The 18,967-nt window shown below is 38.4% G+C and overlaps 1 protein-coding gene across 3 annotated transcripts in view; it reads left to right on the forward strand.

Annotated features, from left to right (window-relative positions):
* The window catches only part of LOC113122440 (FERM domain-containing protein 5-like), a 62,271-nt gene that overhangs the window by 33,823 nt on the left and 9,481 nt on the right, over nucleotides 1-18,967 (forward strand). Inside the window, exons 2-6 of one of the 3 annotated variants that reach the window (XM_026293789.1) lie at nucleotides 11,301-11,405; nucleotides 13,310-13,352; nucleotides 13,504-13,582; nucleotides 16,339-16,436; nucleotides 17,703-17,826. In XM_026293789.1, the coding sequence (XP_026149574.1) occupies nucleotides 11,301-11,405; nucleotides 13,310-13,352; nucleotides 13,504-13,582; nucleotides 16,339-16,436; nucleotides 17,703-17,826 (449 nt within the window). Of the gene's footprint in view, nucleotides 1-11,300; nucleotides 11,406-13,309; nucleotides 13,353-13,503; nucleotides 13,583-16,338; nucleotides 16,437-17,702; nucleotides 17,827-18,967 lie in introns of those variants that run through there. The other 2 variants (XM_026293790.1, XM_026293791.1) reach the window with 2 other exon arrangements.

An 18,967-nucleotide genomic window follows, 5' to 3' on the forward strand; every position in this document is an offset into this window, starting at 1 on the left:
TCTATTTTAAGTCTATATGTTCCAATACATTTGCTCATTGAAAAATTTGGTGTTCCATTACAAACAATGCAATCTTTGTGTTGTGTATCAGATCCAGATTTAAATACCTTGAAATAAAATGCTGAAATGTAGATCTCTTGTCTCATATTCATCTTTTGATGTCAAAACCAAATGTTTTCAGTCTACAGCAAACATAAAGGAATTGGTCTCACTGTTTCAATACTTAGAGGGGAGTGTATATAGTCCAACATATATGTAATCAGTCAAGTGAGGCTCTTACAAGAACCACTTTCAGTGCTTGGCATGCAAGATGATGTTATACTGTGAGCATACTGCAATTGGAATGAAGATGAATGATGTGTTATATTTTGTTCACCTGAATTTTTTGTTTGGCTCTGAGCTCTTGCATGCTCTTCTGTAATGAGCTTTCTTTTGAAGCCTAAGAGACATCTGGGAGTTTACATCCATATCTACACCCACATGGTGCAGATATGATGGAGTGTTTTTGCACTGATGCTTAAAATGTATCTGGGTACACATCGTCACAGTCACAAAATAGGTTATAGCATTGTTATCCTATTATAAATTTTGGAACAAAACAAAACAGCCATGAGGACCTGCAGTGGTTAGTAATTGTATTTATACAGTACCTGTACATTTATGCTCCAAGACTAAAGTGAGGGCTGAGTCTTATAAATGAAAATGTGAAGGACATTACATTTCTATTTGCAGAACGTCTCTTGTGATCAGAACCAATGTTCCAGATTTTTGGCACAGTTTAGTTAATCCAATTTAGAGTGTCCCCTCATTTCTTTAAAGACACAGTTCAGAACGACAGTAATAGTTTAATGTGCAACAAATTACCCATTAGAAATATCTCAAGGGTAGACTTGTCTGCAGTGCTTGTTGGAAGTGAAAATGACATCACTGTTGATCAGTAATATACATGACATAATGTATGAGAACATATCCTTTATTTTATTTCAGTTTTCAGACTCGTGTAATAAACAAACTTTAAGTTTATGTAATCCATCTATAGTTAAGAATGAAAATTTCAATATTTAGATTTCATGAGTTTTGCTTTTTTAATTATTTTGAAGCTAAAACATGATTTCAGAGGACTTTTCTCCATTTCATTTATTTTTTAGATGACCTGCCTTGGAATTGGTCAAAATAACATGAAACTATACATTTCACAGCAAAAAAGGAAGAACAAGAAACTGTTGATTTAACCATTAAGTTAGACTCCATAAAGTTCCCATCATCTTATCTAAAGGAGATGGTATGCTATACCTGAAGGTGCCAGTTATATTGATTCTGTATGTTCTGCCCTTGGTGTTAATGTCATCCCAGCCATGTCCCACCAAATACACAGGAAGTTTAAACAACATCTCAATTACAGCTGACAGTGCATCTATCACAGAAACCAGGACAGGGAACGTCCATCCATCCACCCATTATCTATACCAGTGTATTTTCCCCATCAATTGCCGCATCAAACACCACCAACCACCTTTCTTTCAACTGTAAAAGAAAGACTGTATTGTAGAATGATGTAGGGTTCAGGTGATAGATGTTCAAAAATATACTAACATAATGAAATGTACAGCCTGCAGTGTACGGCCATTTGAATATGGCATGTTGTCGAAGGGTTTGACCAGTATAGTCACTGATCAGGTCTCTTCACATACAGTAATGATGTTCTGGCCTCATGAATTATGAGACCAGAATCATCACATCCTGCAGAACACATTACATTTTGACTAATCAACAACACCTTCAGTGCGGTTAAGTGGAAGAAGGATTCAAACAGCCTCAATAAAAAAGATGAAAAGTAGGATCCAGATCAAAACTTCCTAAGTTACACAGAATTTCTTATTGTGGATGCACTGTTTGGTCCCTCAAGCTGCAGGGTTAAAAGAAGAACAGAGAGAGCAGGTGCCCAGTGTTTGTCTTCTCTTTATTTCATGTATATCACTGCGATTTTCCTTGTAAAAAGCCTCAGAGTCTGCTCAACTGGGGCAAGACTGTTTTCTTCTTTTGTGCCAGTGCTTTCTCAACTATTTGATTATTTTTTTCTTTTATCTTTTTCCAATTTCACTTTCCTTCAGTCCACTACACCACCGTTTCTTTTCTACACAGCCTTTTATTTCCAGTGCCCCTCTCTCCTCTTCTTCCAAAAACATCACTTTCCCTGTGTATTTAATCAGTGCTAAGCTTTTAGAGTATGGTTAACCCCATAACTCTTACAGGTTTCCTGCTTTCATCACCACTTCTCCTTTGTGACATTTCTGTAATGGAGCCCTCTGGAGCTTGAGCCTCTATCCAAACAAGAAAGGATTTACACAACTGAGCACTGATTGTGAACGCAATGCCAGCATTGCTGAATCCCACTGGGCCACTTCAGGGGCAATAAGATGGCAGCCTGCTGACAGTGAACATCTTTTTAAGAGGATTGCTGTTTTTCCTTCTTGCAGCTGAAAGTTTTTCAGGGGCATGTGAGTGAATATAAAAAGGTAATGACAGAGGTGGATTATACTGACTATGTAGTCAAGCATGTTGTTGCCTCACAGGTTGGTTGATTATAGAGATTTTCTGTTTTCTGTTTTTTTTTCCTTAGGGAGGTTTTTTGTTTAAGAATGTGAACTTCTTTTATGAGACTATTTTTAGTCTTTATGCTATGTTGTGTTAATCACCTCTTGCAATCCTTGTGCATATGATAAAATTTCATGGTAAGAGAATTACTAGAATCCTATTCAAATATTTTTTTTATTAAAATGTTTATAAAGGGGGTGGGACATTGGTGAAGTGGTTAGCATTGTTGCTTTACAGCAAGTTCCAGCTCTGAAGTCAGCTTTTTTCTTCCCATGTCTGTGTAGGTTTTCTCTAGGTACCCAGACTTCTTCCCACCGTACGAAGACATACACCTTATTTTGATTTGTGACTCTAAATTGCCTGTAAGTGTAAATGTGCATGTCAGTGTCTGTCTCTATGTGTCAGCCCTATGACAGACTCAACGTTGGACTTGCACCAGCCTCCTCAGCCCCTTGCAGCCCTTAATAGGAATAAGTGGTCTAGATAATGGATGGGTAGATCCAAAACATCTGCCTGAAATTAAAATAAAATATCACCCAAGTTTATGAAATGCATTTTCTCAGCATAATTTTAACCACAGTGTTTCTTGTGTTATGGTGAGGGTAAATCCAAGGTTGAGTAATATAGCCTGAGGAATTTAAATAAGTGCCACTGTCACTGCCGCTGCCAAATATAAGGTAATAGCTTTACAGCTAACAAAAGATCCAATCTTATACACACTGGGAAAAGTATATAGAATGAAGAGAGCCTTATCTACAATCTGTGCTGTGAGTCGTACAGATTCACCAGTTAGTAGGGTTTATTCACAATGTTTTGTCACTGCAGGTGTGTGGCCTTTTTGATAAATTGTACTGAATTGGCATCGCTTGTGGGATAACAACTTCCTCCATGTTTTCTTGAATAGGATGCAGAAAAAAAAAAATTCCACTTTTGGATTTATGTGGTGGCGAGATGCATTTTTGTGTTTGGCAAGTGGTTTCATTCTATTTCCAGACTTTATCTTTAACAGATAAATATGAATATGTTTGATCTTTATGTTTGATCTTCCTTATATAGAAATACAAACATCCAAACTGCTAAGTTTCTACTAAATTTGGGTAAATTAAAGAGAAAACCTCACCATCTTAATAAAGTGAATAGGCTGACATATCCTACTGATGTGTTCTTCTACTACATAAATATTCAGAGACCAAATAAAATCTCCTTCACTCTTAAGTGCGTTTTTAAAATGTATGTTAGCACTTTTGCATCACAATGGTGTCATTACCTGCAGTTTATCTATATCTTTATACAACATACCTGCTCATCCTAAAGCTTTATAGGATTTTCTACTTCCATTAGACTTCCACTTGAAGGCATGAAGGTCTAATACCATCCAGCAAGAGCATCTGCTATGGGCCTTTATTTCTGTGCCTGTTCCCCAGACCTTGGAAATCACACATTACCATATCACGATGTAAGACATTTACAGGCATTGCAGCTCACCGCCTTGAAGGCAGTAACTGTAAGAACAGTATAAAAATCAGCATAAAGATCAGCCATTCAGGCACTGATATATGGTATCAACACTGCAGTTGAGCCCCACTGAAATGGGAGTTGTTGAAGGCCACTAGCTATAAACCATCTGCAACTTAATTATCCAAAAACCCTGAGCTGGACAGGGTCTACAGTGAATACAAAACAAACCAAAAAAAGCACCAGTGTTGCCACACACTATAGAAGCAGTGACCTTTAAGGACCACTTGCTCAGTTGTTGCAATTTCTATTCTTCTAACTCAAAATGACACCATCATTTATTGATGTGGTGTTTCCTAAGCTGATACGGAACCCCTCTCAATAATTAATCTGATGCAAGGCCAGGCTGAGAGAGCAGTCTGCTGCTGCTACACTAAAGGACCACAGTGATCATTTGGCCCCAGTCTTGGTTATTTCCATCTCTCTGTTTATCACTTTTATTACAGCTGTGATGAAACGCTGCGCGTGCTACCATAAAGCACTTACGGGCCCCTGCTTGTTTAATCCATCCCTCTCGCACTGACAGTCCTGCAAGTAATCTCATTTACCCATGAGTCACTGTGGCTAATATCATGACTGCCCCCCCCCCAAGACTATTATTGTTTTTGCTAACATATCACATCTCATAAAAAAACATAAGTGAACATCTACACATATAGGTAGACACATGGTTATTATTGCCACTGGTTCTTCTCTTACTGCTGATATAATCATAACTCAAGCCTAACTGCTAACACCACTGGCAATTACCTTACTTCTGTTACAGCTGTGACAACAATTTCACAGTTTTGCTGTTCAAATTCTATGATTATTCATTATAATCCATTAATGAAGCATTGCTTTTCTGTCAGTTCCATCCTGTAGCCCTCTCTGTGTATATGTTAATGTGTAGTTTCTTATTGGTGATGTGGGTCTGCCCCTGGTGGAGTACAGCACCCACTGAGAATACAGTTGCTAATGATTAATGCTGCTCTGCTGTTGTTGATCTGATTATACAAAGATCCAGAGGCCCCACCACCTCATACTGTATTACTACATCTTCTCCTCAACTAGATGTCCCAAGAGACCCAGCCATAAGCCTTTAGGTGCCAAAGCATGTGTAAAATGATTGAGCAAAATTGCTATGAATCCTGCAGTGTCCTTGCAAGAGCAGAAAGTGGATGCAGTGGTGCAAGCTGTGGTAAACTCTGCCATAGTCTACACTGGGAAGGCTGATAAAAGTAGCATGTTCACTAGACATCTTTCTAAAAGGTGGAAACCACAACCGTTCTGGCCTGTCTGCTGATTCTTGAAACCCCAAGGATAATTATTCATTAAAGTTGACCCACCTCTCTTAAAATCTCTATCCATGAGGTGTTCATATTACTTTGTCGCTTAAGTACAAGTGAAAGCAGAAGTGCAAACAGTTTCACAAACACACACAGGTCTACTCAACACAGAGAACAGGGGCCCCAGGCCAGCCATTTGTCCTGATCGAGGAAGACCAATGAAACCAAATACCAGACTTTAATGACTTTCCCATGAAGCGAACAGAAGCTGACAAGGTAATCAGGGCACCGGCTCCTTTTATTTTTGTCAAAGGTGCCAGCATGCACTCTGCCACTCTGATTTTATATGTTATAACTTTTCCCATTGTGATAATGAGGATTACTTACAGCCAGGGATGCTTATATGACAAAAATGTTTATCAAAATATGTATTTATTTTATTTGTTGATATGTACCAGATATCAAATGGAGCGTAAAAATTAGATTTATCTCAGCTTTTCATTTGATCTTATAAACATGACTAACCAAGTGCAGTTTACACACTGTACAGCTGAGAAAGCTATACTCAGAGTGAGCCTGTAGTTGATGAATGGAGTTTAATTACTTTGGGAATTAGGTTTGGGTGAGAGTGTATGATTAGGGGACACAATTTTTCAAAAAAATTGTAAATATGTTTTACAGATCTTGCCATCAGGTGTACAGTTGAGGAAGAATGTCCTAAATACTGACAGTTATTTGGTGACTTCAGCAGATTAAAATGCACCTACAGCTGGGTTATTGACTGATAGAGAAGTCTAGTAGGCACTTTATTTGCAAGGAAATAAACACACACTTGTGGTTTTTCAGCCACTGTTTTTTTTTTATTACTGAAATTTGAACATGTATGAAAACAGACTGTCATTAAGATCAATATTGTTCCAATTATCTATAACATGATGTGATGAGATGACAGTAAGAAATGTTTAAGTCATGCTTTGTTTACTTGGAAATACTATTTAGTGTTACTGCTTAGAATTCAACTCAATAAGACGGTTTTAAAGATCATTTACTAAAGCATCATTAGTGTGCTCAGGTGATACTCAGCTGAAAATGTTGACCCTTTTTGACAGTTCAAGAATGAACAATGACTCACCTGAAACATAAGTGAAAAAGCATATTGCAAGTGACACAGTTTTGTATTCTGAGGTGAAGAAACATTCATGTGAGGTTGGTGTTTATAGATGTGCACAATGGGGGTGTAGCATAAAAACATTAGATGGTCAGTGTAAAGTCCTTATGGTGAGTATAAAACAATAATCCACTGCATCTAAAAGTCTGGTGTATAGGTTCTAAACTGCCTGGCCATTTATCTAAGTGGCAGGTTATTTTATTTTCCTGATTTCCTGATGTTTTGGCAGTAAACGAATTTGACTCCAAAGATACTATGGATCAGATTTTTTCTCCTACAGCCAGAAAAACCTAAGGGAGAGTTCTCCCTTGGTGAGATGTGAGAAAAGAAATTCCCACACTGAATATCACATAACCACATAAAAGATGTGCAGTTTTTCTGCTCAAAAACAATAAAACAGAGCTTTAACTGGCACTGTATTGTATTTTCTCTGTGTAGCAACGTGTGCATTGCAGCTTAACTCTGAGTTTAAATCTCCTAAGGATGTTGAAGAACACTTAACTCCAGATCGATTATGTTTCTGCCTCAGAGCCTGCCTTTGTGTCCCAGTGGAGCCGTGGTCAGTGTGTTCAGTGTGTCCCACCAGTATGCAATGCAGCACCACACATACATTATGAGTGTTTGGTCAGCTGCCTATGGTCCAGAGAGGCTTTGCTGATTTTATTCTATCACTGTTTAGTCAAGCTAGACACTGAGCACAGAGCAAAGTTAGTGGGCTTCGATCTCGTCATTACAAACTCCATCAGAGTGCAGAGTCAGGTAATTTACCAGGAACAATAGGATTACCGGCTCTCATTATAATGAATAGAAAACTCAAGACTAGAAGCTCTTTTTAAAAGTCATACCATTTAAAATAGGTTGTAATAGCTGATAGATCCATTGTAAAAATGACATGCATTTTGCTATAAAAAGACCTGCAGCTTGTGAGTGTTTTTCTTTCTTTTGTTTCTACTTATACATTTAATCTCATTTAATTTATTTTCTAAATTGGACTGAGATAAATCCCTCTGCCTCTCTGTTGCTGTTTTATGACACATTTTGCACACATGCACAGGGAAACACACACTGCACATATAAGAGGAAACACATGGTAACAACATGATTAATGATTTTTGGGTCTTGCTGTAGTTTACACCATGGTGCACAGCAGATGGAGGGAGTGGGAGGCACAGGCTCTGAAAATGTTATGGATCTAGAGGTTTCACAGGTGTGCCACAGACATTTATAATAAAACAAGAAGGACTGAGGCGTGTGAGTGGGTGTATGTATGTATGTGAGTGTGAGACACTGGACATGGATGTGTGTGTTTCTATTTTTGCTGCTGGGCTACTCAGCAGGGCTGTCCTGGTGAGTCAGGGTGTATGTCGTGACAGCAACATACAGACACATTGACAGGGGAGATGGAGGGTCAGCCTGGTGCATCCAGGAAAGGTCTGGACAGTGCATAACATGACAGGACCAGAGCTGAGAGGTTTAGGCTCGGTTGTGCTTTGGTGTGGGTTCTATTTTTTTCATTTAAAGAAAAAAAAAAGATTTTTATTCTTCAATAATTGCATTCCTTGACTTGTGCAAATGTGGTGTATTTTAATATGGCAACATGCTATTACTCTTCTGTTAAGTTTTGGTGGTGTGTAGGAGAGAAGGAGAGGCATAGGCATAGTTTTATTTCTTCCTCCTGGGATCACCAGGACACAGGAAAAGAAAAAGGATAACCAAATGAAACAGGAACCAAGTATAGCCAAATGAAACAGTGGCACAACACTAAGCATACACACAACCTATACAATGCTTCCGCAAAAACAAAGGGAAACAGGGCTCCTATATCGAAAGGAGAAAAAAGACAATTGAACACAGATGAAACTAATTAGGTTAACTCAGTGTGTGAAGCTCCCGGGGACCAGTGCAGGGGAAAAGGGAAGTATTTTCAATGTAAAGACCCCTGGCAGGACGTCCCAAAGGGGAAATCATGACATGACCCCCCCCTCCCCCAACTCAGTCGGGAGGACGGCCTCTCAGGCAGGCGAAGGTCAGAGGCCGTTTGGGAGTGGACCTCTGGGGAGACCTGTCGGGAACTCCGATGAAGGGCCGGCCAGAGACTGAGGTGAAAGGCTGGCTGAAGACTCAGGGGAAAGGCCTGTCGGAGACAGAAGCGAAGGGCTAGTCAGAAACTCTGGGGAGAAGCCTGCCGGAAACTCAAACGAAGGGCTGTCTGGTGACTGAGGCGAAGAACTAGCCGGAAACTCAGGCGAGAGGCCTGCTGGAGACTCCTGTGACCTGTTAAGTGTTGGTGATGTGTAGGAGAGACAGAGGAGCGTAGGACCCAAATGCAGGATACAAACCAGAGTTTTATTTCTTCCTCTTGGGATCACCAGGGCACAGGAAAAGAAACACAAAGAATAACCGAATGAAACGGGAACCAAGTATGGCCAAATGAAACGGTGGCACAACACTAAGCATGCAGGGGAAAAAGGAAGTCTTTTCAATATAAAGGTCCCCAGCAGGAAGTCCCAAAGGGGAATCATGACATCTTCAGATACTTTGGCAGATTAATCAGTTCTCAACTCTCATAGACACATCTTCATGTCAGGCAGGTTTGAAATTGTAAAATATTAGCTAAAGTAGGTAAAAGGTGAAATGGTAAAATGATCAATTTATATATATGAGTACAATGAGTCAAAATATAACAACTTTCAAGAAGTCTTCAATCCAGTTTAACTTTGACTGTAGCACAGGTTTAACCAAATGCAAATTCAGGGGTATTGAGTGAAACAGAAGCGTGAACAGGCTTCATCTCAGAGGTTCTCACATTGTCTTAAATGATGCACATCAGCAGGGATTGTATCTGTAAAAGGATCCAGACCTTTAGTGCAGCCACTGGCCTGTTCCCTTCTTTTGATTGCTGTGCTGTGGCATGCTGTACAGGCACAGATTAATCAGTGTTGAGTGGCCTCTCTCTCTCCTTCCCCTCCCTCTTTTTAGTTCGCCTCTCTCTCTCTCTCTCTCTCTCTCTCTCTCTCTCTCTCTATATATATATATATATATATATATATATATATACTCAGTTTTGTTTTTCTCTTCATTTCCCTCGTCTGTCCTCATATGCGTTTGACTTTCTCTGACTATGCATTTTTGTGTCACTTATAGTATGTGAACACAGTGTCTCTTCTGAAGGGCAAAATAGAATATTTTGGGATATCTTTCAATGCTGAAAAAAGAAAAGCTACATCCTATATGTATAGGTTAGCTGTGTTATGCCCTGGCCTATGGGTTACATAGGCACAACATGATCAAGTAGATCATGTTGACCACAGGTGAAACTAATTAGACCCTCTTCTTCCAATAAAAAGCTTTACAGATCGCATTGTTCTTTATTCACACAAGTAAACCAACATGTAAAATGCAATTGCCGACTCTTCAGGGTGGGTATGACCAAAATAACAAACAAAACTCCCAAACTCAAACACCCTAACCCTACTTAAGAGACATTAACTTAACCAATCTCCTGATAAAAGATAAAAACAGTGGAAAAGAGCTATCAGAAGGAAAAGGCTTATCCCACCTGTCCAGCAATAATACCAATAAAACCTGTAACACCAAGAAAACAATTTACCAAAACACAGTTGACACTGGAATAAAGAAGAGATCAGTCACTACCTAAAGGACAAGCACACTCACTCATTCCAGTCACAAGGACAAGGTATGGCATGGGAAACTTAACCCTTGAAACCAGGGTCGTGACAGCTACATGACAAGGAAAAATTCCCACTTGATGTACCTGCACTCACTTTGCAGGCATGCACACCGTTTCTTGATGGCACATCCCAATTTGGTATCCCCTCCCAACACATTATAGGACTTAAAAATACTGGAATCACTTGTTTTGTTTTTTTATTTTTACAAACTTTAGCAGTGTTTTGGTTCAGAGTTGAATTTTGCCTGCATTCAAGTAAAACACCAATTAGTAACTCATGTCTTACGCATTTTGGGTCAGATGTACTGTGAGTGAGGCCCTACTGGTACCTAGGTAGCAAAGTTGTTTCCTCTCCTTCTCATTGTGTATTTAATGCTGGTTTCCACATATTTTAACTAGTTCAGAGGTGCATAAATATATATCTTATAGTTCCAATTTCCATAATGATGTTAAAAACATTTTAAAAATATTCATATATTTGGAAGGGTCCAATATTTGTCCTGCATTCCATGACAAGAGCTTCCTACCCTTTTCATCCTGCCTTTTCCTTTGCCTACACCTTGTCTCACTGCTTTTCCAGGTCTTTTTCTGCAGCGGAAATTTCTCAGAGCTTTCACAGATGGCTGCTGCCTCGATATGAATATTTGATAGCATTCATATATCTCCCTCGAGGGTAGTGAAATATTAAAGCTCTTTCTGGTGGCCGTTTTGACGCTGAGAGGCTAAAAAAAAAAGGACTTTCCGATAAGAGGGGAAAATATCATTTGGGTACGACATTATCAGTAGGTTTAAATCATGCCCTCTTTATTTTATAATGTTTATAATGCTGTTAATGTTCTACCTGGGCCAAAGTAGACTATGGAGCTGATTGTTCCCATATATTCACCACTGATCTGCTGCAGTGTCTGCGAATATGCAAATACCAGGGTGGAGAGGATGAGGAATGTGGATTTCTGAGATAAAGTTGCTGTTATTTAATGTTTTTTATTATATTATTTCTTCACTCTTTGTTCATCAGCAGCAGCTACATTATGTAAATTTCTTCACATTATTTTTCTTTCAGCGTGATGCCAAGGGACAGTACTTGTTTGACCTCATCTGCCACCATCTCAACCTGCTGGAGAAAGACTACTTTGGCATTAGATATGTTGATCCAGACAAGCAGAGGGTAAATATAAATTTTTAATAACAGCTGACTAAATTTCAGTTGGATTTAATTCAGTTGAATCTGGTGGTGTCACTGTGCTACACCATGGCTCACAATTTGGTCCTCTTCTCTCTGTGATCTCTCTATTTTACTTCCTTTCTGGCTTTCAATTCAAGGTCTATTTTGTTTTCAAAAGGAAAACCACCATTAAACATCTTATATATTAACTATTAGAAACTCATATTTGTAATCTACCTTGCATTCTTAACATGGGAGTTACAATACATACAGTAGTGTGGCAGAAATGATATACTGTATTAGCTTTTAACGTTTTTCCACTTTCCAGCCCCTTTATCATTTTGATAATGTAGTACACATTAGTCATTTGCCTCCTTGAATTAAAAACTCATAGAAGTGACATAATTTGCTTCCTTGAATGGTGAGAGAGCAAAGTGCTTGTCCTGTAGAATATTTTATGTTGTTAAAGTTAGAACAACATTGTTTATAAGGAGAATAAATTTATACAATGGAAATCTTGTGCTGATGCAAGGATAAGAAATTTTCTGTGACCACATTTATAACAAAGATCTGTAACTGTTCCAGTCAGTTATTACTGTCTCTACACTGTCTTTCAAGCCCTTGACACACAGACAGCCGACAGTTTGCCATCCATGAGTGTTTGTTGTCCTAATTTATGTGGCATATCCTACATTGTTGGAACTATTTGGACCACATTTGCTGGGTTTTCATCCAATTCAGCATACTGAGTTGGCAAAGAAGCGAGAAACCACTCTGATTGGTGAATCAGTGTATGAGTTTTTCCAGTTTTTCACCTTTGCCTCTTCCTTTCATCTCCCACAACCAAAAGGCCAAGGGCTGACAACAGCAGTGCCATTTGCAGCTTCTTGCCAAACATTTTGCCAGACTGTATATCTCATGAAAATCTCTCAGTATAGCGCAGAATGTAAAATACTAGTTGACCATTGGCTGTAGTTTTTACGGTGTGTTCAAGTGCCACTTTTTTTGGTCCTGAAGAAATCTTTTTTTTTTTGTCACCGCTTTTTTTGTCTGCGTGTAGCGTCTCTGGCCTTAGTCTTTGTAGATCACCAGGAAGAGCAGATTATCAAGTAGGTCTCAGAAGCAGTGACAGACACTTTTTAAAATGGTGCTAAGCATAAATGCCAACCCTATGTTAATGAGTCCTTTTAATTTCCTTTACATAAAAAATTTGTGCAGTGAGATAGGTCAGTTATGCAAGCTTGGAAAAGGTCAGCCCCTTTGATTGGCATTAATATCAGTCATACAGTGTAAGTCCTTGGTGACTTTGCAGGGCTTGAACGAAGTATTTGTTAATCCATTACAAACACAGTTGTTGAATAGTGAATAGGATCACAAATTGTAGGGCTTGTAGGGCCTGAAAATATTATAGATTCTCAGATCAGGAGTTCAGATCAGTTGGAACATCAGCCAGCTAAGAGATGTTTAAGACTGAGAAAGTAAATGCAGATTTTGCTAAAAAAAAAAAAAAAAAAAAAAAAAAAAAAAGTAATTAAAATGAAATAAAAGTAGTAAACCACCATAGTGTTTTATAATTAGCATATTGTGAGCCCAGTGTCCTATCATTGTCAGCCTGTTATCAGCTCACTGATTAGAGCCAGTTTCACTAAGCACTAGCCGAAAACAGCATTTACTGCTTATCTGGCAAACAGCTTTCTTTCATCTTCTCTCTGCATGGTGACTGCATTGGAGGAAGTCTGAATAAACAAAAGACAAGGAGTTGGGAGTAATTCTACAGTGACTTCATGCTGTAGATTACAAGTTATCACACTCAGCTGCTGAGCAATCAGACCACAGACTGACAGTTTAGTGGCTAAAGATTCAATGTCCGAAGTGGGCGTCTTCACTTGTCTCTGTCTTCCTTTCAGCACTGGTTGGAGTTTACAAAATCAATTGCCAAACAGATGAAATGTAAGTATTTCACGTCTGATTAGTTAAAAATCCAATGTCCAAATTTAACTAGAGTAATAAACATCCTAATTATATTGTGCAAAACCACACACACAAATCATGTAGAAACAGCATTTAATAACTGATTTTAAATGTTTTTTTCCATCTGCAGCCCAGCCTCCATTCACCATGTGTTTGCGTGTCAAGTTTTACCCACCTGACCCTGCTGCCCTGAAAGAGGAAATCACCAGGTAAGATTTCAAAAAAGCAGGGGATTGCAGGTGGGGAAGGAGGGTGATATTATATATGACTCTGGCAAACTTTGCATGTCACAGCTTTGTCTCACTGAAGTCTAAAAGTCTGGGTATAGTGACATATTTATTCCTCTTCAGTGATTTGTTTTGCCTCTCTAGTTAAGTTTACTCTAAACAAATTGTACAAATTGCAGGTTAAGGTTTTAATTGAGGCGTAATTAACCATGTGCATCATCAGTGTCTTAATGTCTGATGTGACTAAAACACTGATGAAGGTATGTACATGGTGTGAGTGTAACACAGTTCACAGTTCTCTGAGTAATAAATATACTGCAGTCAGCATCTACCGTCATGCATTCATGTGGAATAAAAACACAGCAAACACTGCAATAAAACTGAAATTAGAAGTTGTGCAATCTTTCATACAAAACAGACAAAGATTTGAGGCAATATTGATAGATTAAAGCTCTTACACAGTCTGTTTAAGCAGTGCATGACAAATTTGTAAATATGGTGCCGTATGACATTTGCTTCGATAAGTGAATCATATTAAAATTAAAGGTTCGATGTGTAATATTTAGAGGGAAGCAGAATTGGAATATAGCATTCATAAACATGTTATCATTAGAGTGTGATCACCAGAAAATACCAACCATTGCATTTTAATCCTAGAATGAGCCTTTAAATGTATGTAAGGGGCGGGTCTCCTTTCATAGAGGCAGCCATGTTGCACCGCTATGTTTCTGCAGCAGCCCAGAATGGACAAACCCAAACACTAGCTCCAGACAGGGAATGAAACCTTGGAATGGATGGGAGTCAGTAGCAGTCGTCCTTTATACCTGTGCCATTTCAGTAAGAGGGCAAAATGTGTGTTCAAAAGCTCATAGAGACTGATTTTATTGAGCCACTGAGGATGTCTCTATCTTCAGACTTTCTGTTAAGATTCTCATGTCCTAAACTCAGATCCATGGTATTTGTATATTTTACAGCTATTATTTGCCTCTGCAGTGAGCCTGGATATAACATGAAACATGAAAAAGGCCATTACAGCTTAACATAGGCAGTGGTGGAAAGTAACTATGTATATTTACTCATGTCCATTTTCTGCTAGTTCATACTTTGCCTTGACTACATTTCAGAAGAAAATTTCCACTGTTTATTTTTTACTTTAGTAACTAGTTACTATTTGGAATGAGATATATAAAACAAAATACAGTATAATCATAAAAACTTTATTGATCCTCAGTAGGAAATTCAAAAGCTATCCAGCAATATGTAAAGTATTCCAAATTAAAAATATGTAAGTTAGTTAACACTGGAATCACTTTTACCAGCTCACAATAACATATCAATAAATATGATCCACTAATAATATATGAAACGTGTCATTAAGTACTTTTACTTATGCTACCTCAAATATATTTGGCTGTGAGTACTTCTGTATTTTTACTTAAGTAATTTTTTAAATTTTTAATGCTTTAATTAGAGTATATGTCTTATTATATGATATTTAGACTTTTACTTATAGAATCTCAGTACTTCTTTAGTACACTGAATGTGGGTTTTAGGGAATGATTCTTGTTTTTGCCCGAACTTTCCTTTCTGTTCATATTTATTACAAGCCTGTAAAATACACATAGTAACGCAGGTCCAAAAGCAAGACCACAAAATTAGTTTCATAACACTATCGATAAGTCGATACAGTGAGCCCGTGTGCAGTGGGATTTGAGCAATCCTCCCTTTTTTTTATAAGTGCCAGTTTCATGAAGCTCCTCACCACTACTGTACTGTGTGTGGCAGCCTTGACAGCTGAACAAGCTGCTGTGAGGAGTGAGCCAGAGAGCTGTGGAGCGCAAAGATCCCTGTAAATCGCATCTCTCGACTGGTTGCCACGCAATGAAATCTCTTATTCACAATCCAACTCTTCTTGATAGAGCGGAGTGCCAGCAAGGGAGAGCTCCTCCATCCTCTGCCATCTGTTCTGACTGCTTTCATAGACACACAAATACATAGTAGATAAGCAAAAATATGAAAGGTAACATTTCAGATCGATTTTATGTTGCTTTTAGCTTTTAGCTCCTAATATAATTATATAGCAATCCTAGTAGTGTATGTGGGGTGGTTTAGCTCACCATAAATGCCTTGTAGACAATAAATGAAACTTAAAATAATTAGGCCTACACACAAATGAACTCAGTCTGCAACTTACAGAGACCTTACAGGCATCAGGTAACAGCATTAGATAACGTTCAGTAAAAAGTATGCACAATAACACTGCTCTGATATTTTACATAGCATTACTTAGAACTGCTATACTGTTTATTGCTTTGCTGCTCAGAGAGACCACACAGAGATCACAGGCATATGAAATGATTGCTTAGCTGTAAAACTGACATGAGTGATCTCTGACTCTTATGGACAAGACCAGAAGATTGAATTAATCCCTTCAGTCCAAATCTGAAATTATATTTTAAATCATTGTCAATCCTCAAAATGATGTAGCTTAAGTTTTGCCTCAAAATAGAGTACATGTCCTGTTTCATTCCAAAAGATATAATACATTGTAGGTATAAGAAAAGCTACTTTCTGTTTCTAAAACAGCATCTTGCCCTGTAAGATCTTAAATTATATTCTCATGTCCTGACTCAATAAATAAACATCTAGGCATGTGTGTTGCCAAGAAAACAACTGCTGATACATTGATCTTATCTAAATAATGACCCACGTTAGTTTCTTTGTGTTCCACTCCACAGATATCTCGTCTTCCTGCAGGTTAAGAGGGATCTCTACCATGGTCGCCTCCTGTGCAAGACATCAGATGCTGCTCTTTTGGCTGCTTACATTTTACAAGGTAATGCCCTGGTAGACATGTAAGTATAGAAAATGGTGAAAATGCTTTAACCAGACTGCTGTACCTTTCCTTTGAGCTGCTCTAAAAAAAAAGCACTAATATACTATACATATGGGTAACAGTTTTCATCATAGTTTTGATAGGAAAAGGAGTTGGCCCCTGTGTATTTATGACCCTCAACTGTACCTGAGACAGAGGTGTGTCTACCACATATGACTATATGATATTCATAATAAATGTGACCTTCTACAGACTCTTAACACTTGTCAGCTGTGTATGTTTGTGTGTGCGTGTGGCTCACATTCTGCCGTATATGTATTTTTGCTGTGCTGGTGTTTGGTGTGTGCAAACGTGTGATGTTGCTCACAGGCTGAAGGCCATTGCTCTCTATTGCTTGATAGAAATTCATTGTATTGAAAATACAAATTCTAATAACTCCGAACCAATAAAAAACTATTTAGACATAACTATTACTTTAAGGAAATTCAGTGAAAAAAGTTGGCTTCCCTGACAGTTTTGCCCAAAAGTTGACCGTTTTGGCTGCTCTGGTCAACATGCAGAGAGGTGAGATGCATTCAGGAAGAGGTCACCTGTCACACGTTCTGCTATCCTGCCAGCCTTTTGCCTCTCAGCCAGTTCCCAAATCTAAATGTTCTTGGTTGGCTCTTTGTCGCCCTTCTCACAAGACAGTGTTAAAAACAGGTACAAGTTTCACTTGGAAATAATCACAGGAAGAAACAAGATGAACTGGCTAAAGAAAGGAGAAATAAACTTTATGCCTGACTGAGCCTTTTCTTTCTGTCATTTCTTGACCAGGTATTTCTGGTTTATATAAACACTCTTTGACACACACACAGCCTATCACAAAATCCATAATGGCCACTGCGCATATAAACTGGGAGGTTTTTTGGCATTAAGCAGTTTGCAGCAGAGATGGCTGCCTGAGCAGTATGACATTCCCTAGAGAGCTGACAAGTAGCCAGACTCTCTGTGTAGTTCCCAGTGTTTAGGAACCTAAGCTGCTACATCTGACTACAGCAATGCAGAGAATATACAGTTCACATGCATTATTTTTAAACACTACACTTAACAGTAGTAACTCTGATTTGATCAGCACAATTAATTAAATAGTTTTTTAAACATAACATTTACTTAGTGTACATTTTTGCTTGAGTTGCTTTTTCACAGTCCTGTTTGATACCTGAGTCATAGGGTCTCCATCTTCAACCTTACTTTTGTTGTTTCTCATCTTTCCCTATTTTCCAGCTGAAATCGGTGACTATGACCCTGGGAAACACCCAGAGGGCTACAGCTCCAAGTTCCAGTTCTTCCCCAAACACTCAGAGAAGCTGGAGCGACGGATTGCTGAGATCCACAAGACTGAGCTAATGTAAAGTGACAACCGACTGTGTCCCTGTGTGCTCCTTTACTTCCATTGCACTGGTCACTCATGGCAAGCTAAAAGAAAACAACTGTGGTGATGATGATTTGAGGTTCCCATATGGCAGTTGTATTTTAAGATACAGCAGCAGTAACACTGCTTAACACTTATTATGGGTTTAATAACAGTGCAATTTGTTGTACCCTCATCTCACCTAATTTTTTTTTCTTATTTATTGATGTCCTTCAGTATATATATGTAATATCATTAATGAGAAAGGAAATACATCCCCTAACATTAGTGTTGAATGCTGACCCCCTTTTGGACCACTGGTGACTGATATGGATTTATGGTGATCAGTCACGTTTAGTTACTGCTATGAGTACGGACCAAGTTCATGTTCATCCGCCCATTTGGCATCACACCAGATAGTCTCAGCATATTGGTTTGCCTCCCTTTAGCTTATAGAGCCTTGTGTGAAAACATAACCCATAGCACCATGAGCACAGATAGAAATCCTAAACTTGTAATCTTGTTAGTCAATGACTTCATGGTTGATGGCTTTTTTAATTGGCAGAACCATTATGCAGAAATATCATTGCACAGTCTTTTTATAAAGTTCTAATCCATGCATTTGTTTTATTAACTGGTAATAACATGGATTTTATGCATTTTTCTCTTGTCACACACATATATACACACCTATATACAACCCAGGTGGAAACAGGCCCTAGTTACAGATTTGATCCTACACTGCCCTCTATCGCTCATTTCCACCTTTTTCTTTGACAACAGTGTTTTACAATCAGATGGATTTCCTGGTATTGCTATGTCAGCACAGGAAAGAGCTGTACCTCAAACTATTTACAGTAAAAGAAAAATTTACCACAGAATGAATGAAAGCAGAATTATTATAAGTGAAATGGTTACACAACGCAGCATAAATTTACTCCTGGTTTTGACAGCTAGTAATTTGCCACGATACAAGCACTGTGGCTGTGGAAGGAAATTTCTTTAATTTCTTTAATACCAGAGTGAAATACCAGAATGATATAGCCTCAATTTGAGCCAGGCTGTTCCCTCAATAGTAATTTGACTCATACACCAGCTTTATTAAGGATTATTCATAGAAAAAGTATGATTCAGTAGG

This window comes from Mastacembelus armatus, chromosome 3 (assembly GCF_900324485.2).
Source record: "Mastacembelus armatus chromosome 3, fMasArm1.2, whole genome shotgun sequence".
Classification (NCBI taxonomy): Eukaryota; Metazoa; Chordata; class Actinopteri; order Synbranchiformes; family Mastacembelidae; genus Mastacembelus; species Mastacembelus armatus.